Raw genomic sequence first — 9536 nt, 5'->3', positions numbered from 1 at the left:
TCACCTTATTTCAGAAGCATTTTTAATGATTTCTTTTCAACTTTTATAATTTTGCATCGATTTCGTTTATCCAAAGACAATTGTAATCTTGACTTTGAAGCTCGATTTTAACCGTAAGCATATGGTCTAGTGGACCTGTTTGCTCATTACAATCCCAAGAACGCGAAGGGCCCATTAATATATTATCTTCCATACAAATCGCTCCACCCTAGTCTCAAGTATTATGAACCTTACGTACATCACACATGCTTACATGTATATCACCGTCTGTTTGTAACAGTGGTTCAGTGGTAAGAACGTCCTATTTGTACTCTGTATGCTCCGGTTAGATTTCCAAACCGGCAATAAAAAAAACGTTTCCCAACGACTTTAAAATGTCCCTCAGCGTAATGTAGGCGACATTTTTTCCTCAGTATTTCAGCCATGTGAAAACTTCTATGCAATTGATGTCGTAAGATGCGCCCTCAGAAATCGGCGATAATAGGTAGGTCCCATATCATTGAGCTATAAATATGAATCGGCGTGGACTCGTCTATAAGAGAAGTCTTCCGTATCCCTTCTATTACAACGACGATCAGTGAGCCGCGTTGCCAACCACGTATCGGAAGTATTAGGTGGTCGGCCAACAATGCAAATTATTTGCAAGTAAATAAATTTTAATAAAATTGTAATAAAATAAATTCAAATAAATACCTTTTCTCCAAAATTAAAAAATTTTCTCCTCTTGCACCGGCAGCTGGGGAACAAAACTGGACCCAACAAAAAAGAGGAAAAAAGGCACAACATTTGCAAAAGAAATATAAAATAAAGAAATCAATTTTCGATGTACCGAACGATATCGGCTTTAAACTAAGAACAATTTCCTTTTATTAATTATTAAAATTCACAAATTTCAATTCTCTTAATACTTCAAAAATATTCTAATTTAATTTTTTTAATTATTTTTAATCAAAAGCGTCTGCGCGCTACGAAGAACAAAACCAACTATACTTGTAACTAGATTTAGAACAACAATAAATATTCACCCAAAATACTAGGCGAGTGACATCTCTCAACGGGGTTGCCACATCCAAAAAGTTGCCATCAGAAAATGTAACCACGTCGTCTTTGGCCGCCAAGGTATCCAAAAGCAACGGCGCTTCACAAACGTGAACAAATTCAAAATATAATTTTGTAGGCTGAAAAGTTGTATATATGCTGGCATAGATAATATTTCATTTGCAGTACCTAAAATTTTACCGGAAAACAAACGTGAACATTTTACCGGAGCATTGAGCATCGAAAATGATGCACCACAATAATCGATTAACAATTTCCAAGTTGTTGGCTTTTTATGTCATTTTAGTAATTAGAATGGGGGAATAGTTGGTTCCCTATTGTTTTCAGTAGTTTTGCCATTGATTCCAACAGAAAGAATGATGTTCCTGTCGTAATTTTAGAACGATCGTAGTTGGTGTAACTTTGTGAGCAATTGGGCTAGATATTTCTAGTTTTTGAAGTTATTTTCCAAAAATTGTCTATAAAAATCCTTAACGGTTAGAGTACCTACAAACAATTTAACTATATATGGAAAGTCATGTATCAGTCAGGCTTGTCCCATACTAGACTAGTCTTTAACGGCATTGCCCTGATAGAGGAAAAACAGGGTATAGAACAATAGTTTTTGCACATTTCTGTGAAAATAGTTTGTAGAAACCTTGGTTGCCTTTATAAAAAAATTCAACACCCATTGTTGCCGTTCAAGCCCAAACAATACTACTCCCTTTGACGAGTTTCAAAAAATCACTCCAATTATATTTTTGGTGCGGGTTTTATCAAGCTTTCTCGTATTTTTTAGGGCATTGTGTGGTGTAAAATTCTTAGTTCGGATGAAAAATATACTTTTTTGGAAAATAACTTCAAAAACTATAAACTTCTAGCCAAATTGCCTACAAAGTTACACTAACTAGGATCAAGCCAAAATTACGCCAGGAACATCATTCTTTCTGTCGGAATCATTGGCAAAACTGCTGAAAACAATAGGAAACCAATTATTCCACCATTCTGATTACTAAAATGGCATTAAAAGCTAACAATTTGGAAATTATTAATCGATTATTGTGGTGCATCATTTTCAATGCTCAATTTATAATTTCCTTCTTTTGCTTTCCGTTAAAATTTTAGTATAACAGTACTGTAAATGAAATATTTTTCTATGCCACCTTAAAGACATTTTCAGAATACAAAATTATATTTTAAATTGTTAAAAAATATCAACTCGTTTCGAAGTTATCAACGAATACATTTTTACTTTTCCGTTACATCATTGTCAGTGACAGTCACTGTATGTAGGTACATAGGTACTCATCGTAAGTAAACTAAATTTTAAAATTTCTAGTACTAAATAAAACTCTGGCCACTGGGGAAGAACCGGTTTGGGCTTCTGAATAAATGCTAGGATACTGGAAATAAATCAAGAAGCAATCTTACTAGAATCATGATCTAAGACAATTTTTAAGAACTTGCGTCAAAATTTGTGTACCCTCGTTATGTTTTTCAACTCTTTTACTTGAAATAAATAAAATATCTACATACAAAAGAAATAACAGTTGGACTATTTTTGACAATTCACATTTTTTTGGAATGGTCTATACGAAAAATGTTTTTCTCATATTTTGAAGAAACTTCCTCTTTTTAAACACTCCACCATTGTTTGGAATTAAGTTTGTTTTCCGTTTGTAACGAATTGAAAGAATCCTTTGCGATCCTACAACGTATATATTCTTGATCAGGGTAACATTCAGAGTCGATATAGACATGTACTCATACGTCCGTCTGTCTGTTGTAATCATGTTTTGGTATTAAGTATTTTACATTTTAAGTTATATTTTCTGACCAACTTAGCTGTAACTTGGTTCTTAGGTCTGCCAGTGTTCAAAACACTTTTTCACTAAAGCATTTGCCTACTTGTTAATTATGTTCAGTGTAACCATAATTAACCTAGACCTAAGCGTATTAATTGTCCAATTGGATTTTTATTCATATATTGCAGCATGGGATCGCTTAACCACTTTTGCAAAATGTATTCGGTGTCGCTATTGTAAAAGTTTTTTTTTTTAATATTAACTTTGGTGAAGGCGAAGGCACCCACAGCCTCCTGACGTATAATTGAATATGATTTTTCCGGCCAATCAATATAAAATTTTTAGTGGTGGCAAAATACCCCTCAGTAATGTTGACGACATTTCCGGAGTATTTCAGTCATGAACAACTTCTTTACAAGTGGAATCTTAGGACACGCAATTCGGACGCGGCAATAAACTGTATGTCCCATATTATTGAGTCAATATAAATCTCCAAACTGACAATTGGAGACTCATCAGTTCAAACCCAGACCAAGAGGGCCTAACGATTAGGGTTATCAATCGATGCCAATGGCCAGGACTATCTACGACAACGTGAGGGAAAACTGCATTTTTGTTCGGGATGGATCAGATTCCACACCGCTCCAAGGCAGTAGGTAGGCGCAAGCAGCAGCGGCTTTGCATCATGAAGATCAACCTGCATCACTGCAAAACTGCTGCGGCCGAACTCCTCCTAACCCTCACAAAACACCAAGTTGACATCGTCCTAATCCAGGAACCCTATCTTTATAAGAACAGGGTTGCTGGACTGTATGACAAAAACTATACCACTTTCGCCGCCTCCGAGGGAGATAAGGTAAGAGCATGTATAGTCGGCAATAAGAATCTTAATTTACTTCTCCTCTCTAATTTCAGTGAAGGAGACATAACTGCTGTTAGGATGGTAGACCACTCTAAACGAGTCACTATCTTCACATCTATTTACATGCCCTATGACCACCCTGACCCACCAGGTCAGCATGTTGAACTGCTGTTAAAAGAAATGGGGAGCACAAGCCTCATCATTATGGGATGCGATGCCAATGCTCACCACTTCCACTGGGGTAGCAGTGACACGAATGCAAGGGGTGAGTCCTTATTTGACTTTATATTAAAATATAATCTCAGAATATGTAATAGGGGAAACGAAGCTACTTTTCAAAACAGGAAGAGGGAGGAAGTCATTGACCTCACCCTTATAAACAAGGACGAATCGATCGTCTGTGATTGGAGAGTATCCAACGAGTGTTCCTTCTCCGATCATCGGAAAATACTATTTCACGTCGCTTTAGATGGCATTCATCAAACTCCGCATAGGAATCCCCGGAAAACTAACTGGCATAAATTTACTGAACTTTCTTCTTCAAAACTGGGTATAGTGAAAACTTTATCCTCAGTCAATGAAGTTGAAAAAGCAGTAAATCACGTGACAAGTATTCTGGTGGACAGCTATGAGGCCTCTTGCCCACTTACTTATCCAGGTAAGAGATGCCAACCAGTTTGGTGGAATAAAAATCTGGCGACACTAAGAAAGACTAGAAGGAAATTATACAATAAGGCCAATAGGACTAAACTATCTACAGACTGGGATGCTTATAAAGAAGCATTCAACAAATATAACAGCGAAATCAAAAAGGCCAAGCGAAAATCATGGGCTCACCACTTCCACTGGGGTAGCAGTGACACGAATGCAAGGGGTGAGTCCTTATTTGACTTTATATTAAAATATAATCTCAGAATATGTAATAGGGGAAACGAAGCTACTTTTCAAAACAGGAAGAGGGAGGAAGTCATTGACCTCACCCTTATAAACAAGGACGAATCGATGGTCTGTGATTGGAGAGTATCCAACGAGTGTTCCTTCTCCGATCATCGGAAAATACTATTTCACGTCGCTTTAGATGGCATTCATCAAACTCCGCATAGGAATCCCCGGAAAACTAACTGGCATAAATTTACTGAACTTTCTTCTTCAAAACTGGGTATAGTGAAAACTTTATCCTCAGTCAATGAAGTTGAAAAAGCAGTAAATCACGTGACAAGTATTCTGGTGGACAGCTATGAGGCCTCTTGCCCACTTACTTATCCAGGTAAGAGATGCCAACCAGTTTGGTGGAATAAAAATCTGGCGACACTAAGGAAGACTAGCAGGAAATTATACAATAAGGCCAATAGGACTAAACTATCTACAGACTGGGATGCTTATAAAGAAGCATTCAACAAATATAACAGCGAAATCAAAAAGGCCAAGCGAAAATCATGGGTATGCTTTAGTGAGTCAATAGAAACAGAGAAGGACATTACCAGATTCCGCCGAATGCTTTCGAAGGACCCCAAATCCATTGCTAGCATAAAACGTGAAGACGGTACATGGACTAACTCTGATCTAGAGACCCTCGATCTTCTAGCTGCCACTCACTTCCCAAACTGCGCGGACGTATCCGATCCCCAGAGCGATCCAATAATACGTAACGCTGCCACGGTGGACAGGAGTGACATCGAGGAGATCATAAGCCGCCCAAAGATCGCTTGGGATTTAAACACATTTAAACCCTATAAATCTCCCGGACCAGATGGCATTATACCTGCGATGATGCAGAATGCATCTGAGTTGCTTATCCCTTCTCTGGAGAGTATTTTCAAGGCGTGTTTGATTTTGTCATACAATCCGGTTCTATGGAGAGAAGTCACAGTGACATTCATTCCTAAAGCAGGAAAACCTAGTCACACACTTCCAAAAGACTATAGGCCGATCAGTCTGTCATCCTTTCTGCTAAAAACTTTGGAAAGACCATTGGACCTTGAAATTGTAGGCAAACTACCAATTTCATCAATCAGTTTTGCCCAGCATGCCTACACTAAGGGCAAATCGGTAGAAACTGCTCTAAATGATGTTGTCGGGTTTATCGAGAAGAATATGGACAACTCAAATTTTACGTTAGCAGCCTTTCTAGAAGAAGCCTTTAATAACGTCAATTTGGAGTCAATTCATAATTCACTTGTGGGCTTGGACATCTCCCCTACCCTAATCAGTTGGATTGACAATATGCTTAGTAGTAGGATAATAAATTCGCACATCGGCTATAATTCCATTAGGAAGTCTGTCACCAGAGGCACACCTCAAGGAGGAGTACTTTTTCCATTACTTTGGCTCCTAGTGTTCAATGAAATGCTCCAAGAATTTGACAGACTTCGCATTAAAACCACCGCTTACGCCGATGACGTTGTTTTGATGATAAGTGGGAAATTCCCTCAGACCATATCGGATGTCATGCAAGGAGCACTTATCAAGTTCGCGGATTGGGCCCATCGGAACGGACTAGGGGTAAAGCCCTCTAAAACAGAGGTGGTTCTTTTCACAAGGAAGAGGAAAATTGATGCATTCACTCTACCAACGCTAAATGGTGTCACTTTAGAGCTCTCTTTGGAAGCCAAATATCTCGGCATAATTCTGGACCATCAGCTATCATGGAAAAGAAATGTCGACGAACGCGCCAAGAGAATACTAATAGCACTGTACACTTGCAAGAACTCAATTGGTAAGAGTTGGGGACTGAGACCACAGGCAAGAAATCATATCGGCGTGAAATAAACAGAGTCCAAAGAGCAGCATCAATCAGGGACGTACGCAGGGGGGTTTGGTCCGACAAAATTTTTTGAGCTACTTTAACAAATTATTACAATTTTTTCTCTAAAATAATTTTTGTTTTTGAAATTTCAAATGAGAACTGATATTGTTCTGAAGGTTCTGTACTGAAAATGTACTTTATCAACAAGTTGTCTGAAGAAATATTTATTTTTTTTTTGTTTGAATACGCTCTTTGAGAGAAACTTCCAGTAAAACTGAATTCCTTCCTTATGCCATGCCTGTGTTTTGAAATTCGTATTCAAAAGGATTACAAATTCATTATTGTGCGGATTAGAAGTACATAAAATGATGTGCCTATTGGGCAATATGTACGACATATCAAGGGTTATCCGTGGAGTATATCTCGAAAACCAATTAGAAAATTGATTTACTGCCTTAATCAAATCTTTGTATTCCTATCTTATATTAACTTATTGCTAAATAGTGGGGGAAAATAATAGAGAAAAATTTATTGTTGTGCATCATAAAGTGATAATATCTGCTATAAATAGCATGCCCATCTAAATTTTTTCCTATCAGCAACAAATTTGTAACTGAAAACAACCATAAACGAAATTAAAGCTCAAGCTATTGTATTAAAATCTGCTGTTATACGTATTGTATATCACGGTGCTTTTGAACCAACTTCAAACGAATAAAGCTTACACCTGGGTTCATAGATGAAAAAATAAAAAACGAATTTTTAGGGTTTTTCAGGTTTTGACCGTTTTGCTGGAAAACCACAAGCCCTATCCAAATGGAACTAAAGATAATGTTGTAGCAGTGAAAATTATAGTTCTTTTATGATATTTTCCTATGGTTTACTATTTTTGAGATATAGAAATTCAAATTGGGACAATTCACTGACTGTATCGTCTCCTTATAAAACAATGTCATGACTGCAATTTCCCAACTTAAACTTATATATCTCAAAAATGGTACAACCGAGGAAAAAATTACGAATCCCAATCATGTAGAGAATTTTCACAGCTATAAGATTTTCTGTAATCCCATTTCGATAAGGCTTACTGTTTTGAGCAAATTGGTCAAGTTGGGCACCCCCCGAAATGAAATCCTGCGTACGTCCCTGGCATCAATGCTCATAACTGCAGCCCGTAACGTGCTGTTGGAACTTACTCCGTTAGATCTCATTGTACAGGAGCAGGCATCTAAGAGCGCTTTACGTCTCAAGGAGCTTAACCAGTGGTGCGGCTCCCAACAGGGCCACGCTGCGATTCTCAACCGAACGAATGTGCCAACAAGCAAGGAGCATTTAAGTGACTACATATCACCACAAATGAGGTCTATACTGATGGATCTAAGATGGAAAATGGAACAGGGGCAGGTGTATACAGCGACATTCTCAACCTTCAACTCTCTTTTAAGTTGAATAAAAGAGTGTAGCGTTTTTCAAGCAGAGATTTTTGCAATCAAAAAAGCTGCAGAACTAATTAAGAACATTAAAGGGGACATCGATGGACCGGTGACTATATACGTCGATAGTCAGGCGGCCCTCAAATCACTAATGTCCTATTCCATCAAGTCTGCAGTTGTTTTGGACTGTATAAAAGTATTAAGTAACCTAAAATCAGCAGTAACACTGTGTTGGGTCCCAGGTCACTTCAAAATTGTAGGAAATGAAATGGCGGATGAATTGACACGCCGCGGATCAGAGCCACAAGATATCATAATCGAAAATTCAGTCAAGCCACCCTTGTGCTACTTTTATGCGGCTGTTAGAACAGGGCTATCGGATTAAGGCAAAACGAACCTGGTTGTAGGGTTTCCAAAGCAATATGGCCACTCCTTTCCAAACACAAAACATCATCTCTACTTTCATTGAAAAAGATCGAACTAAGACTAACAGTTAGTCTAATCACAGGTCACTGCAATATCAGAGCAATGTCTTATAAATGGGGTAGAACCGAAGGCGCCGACTACTGCAGACTTTGTGAGGATGAGGAGGAATTAGAGACAATAGAACATTTACTGTGCCGCTGTCCAATGCTCACGAGCAAACGACTACGGATAACGGGTGAACACACTATCCAGTCTCTCTCATCCTTCTGTGAAACCGAACCAAAAAGTCTTCTTCTTTTTGCAAAGAGTCTGAAATGGCTGCAGCAAGAAGAATTGGCAGTACCACGATGAACAATTAAGCTTTTCTTTCCCAACTTCTACTTCAATTCTATCTTCCCAAATATTTCCCTTTCTTCTACAACATCATCTTCTATTTCTCTCCTTACAGCAATCCTTTCATCAAACAACCCCCCCCCCCAACAGGATGAACACAATGGACCATAAGGTCTCCGAGTGGAGTGACCGTCGATTACGTCGACGGTTACGCGTCCTTTAACCTAACCTAACCTAAATCGGGGTGCCCTTATTAATACGAGCAAAGTCTTCCTTGTCCCTTCTGGGTTGTTTGTGGAAGAATTATTGTATTATTATTAAAGCTTGATGTGACAAGGTAGTAGTATCCATGAAGTTATTTCTTACAATAAGTTTATTTGTTGAATAAAGGAATTTTGATGTGCTAGTAGTGGTGTAGGGTATCACATGGTCGGCCCCGTCCGACTATAGCATTATTAACCTAGAAGTCCCTGTTATAGTTCAATACTGACAAATTCTTGCACGATGTCAAGGAAAACGACAATAATTTTGGATATTTATCGCATAGTATTTAGCGGGTGAAATTGGCTATGATTTTTGTGGGAAAATATCCATCAATTTTTGCTATTTATTTTAAACTCTGCGGGCACATTCGGACATATTCCGACAAAACGAAACTTGAAAATTAATTCTTGACCTCTCCCTTGATGCTAAATACATTAATGTTGTGGTTAGATAAAATAAGTGTTGCCTAACATATGTATATAGTATATAGCATTGAAAGAATCATTTGCAAGCCTATACGAGCCCTAACCACAATTAATTCGTACACAGAGCATATTTCAACAATGTGTTATTAATAATTGTATATATATTAAGGGCGATCCAAAAAACATTTTTTATTTTGGAACTCC

The 9536-nt window shown here is 37.9% G+C and overlaps 1 protein-coding gene across 1 annotated transcript; it reads left to right on the top strand.

The window, feature by feature from the left end:
* The first annotated feature begins 3909 nt into the window (after window positions 1-3909).
* On the top strand, window positions 3910-8269 carry LOC141392388 (uncharacterized). The gene is made up of 6 exons (XM_073965336.1): window positions 3910-3970; window positions 4262-4363; window positions 4466-4579; window positions 4871-4972; window positions 5075-5515; window positions 7956-8269. Exons 1-6 carry the CDS (start codon window positions 3910-3912, stop codon window positions 8267-8269), a joined length of 1134 nt encoding a protein of 377 aa, XP_073821437.1.
* The last annotated feature ends 1267 nt before the right edge of the window (window positions 8270-9536 follow it).

Source organism: Musca autumnalis, unplaced genomic scaffold (assembly GCF_047663935.1).
Source record: "Musca autumnalis isolate F117 unplaced genomic scaffold, ASM4766393v1 scaffold_2, whole genome shotgun sequence".
Classification (NCBI taxonomy): domain Eukaryota; kingdom Metazoa; phylum Arthropoda; class Insecta; order Diptera; family Muscidae; genus Musca; species Musca autumnalis.
The sequence above is the reverse complement of the archived record's forward strand: the minus strand, read 5'-3'. Positions and strand labels throughout refer to the sequence as shown.

Bases quoted from the DNA above. Each gene is read 5' to 3' on its own strand.
- LOC141392388 (XM_073965336.1), top strand. From the start codon at position 3,910: ATGGGATGCGATGCCAATGCTCACCACTTCCACTGGGGTAGCAGTGAC. The intron at 3,971-4,261 runs GTGAGTCCTTAT...AACTGGGTATAG, and splicing joins CAGTGACACGAATGCAAGGG to TGAAAACTTTATCCTCAGTC. The intron at 4,364-4,465 runs GTAAGAGATGCC...AACTATCTACAG, and splicing joins TTGCCCACTTACTTATCCAG to ACTGGGATGCTTATAAAGAA.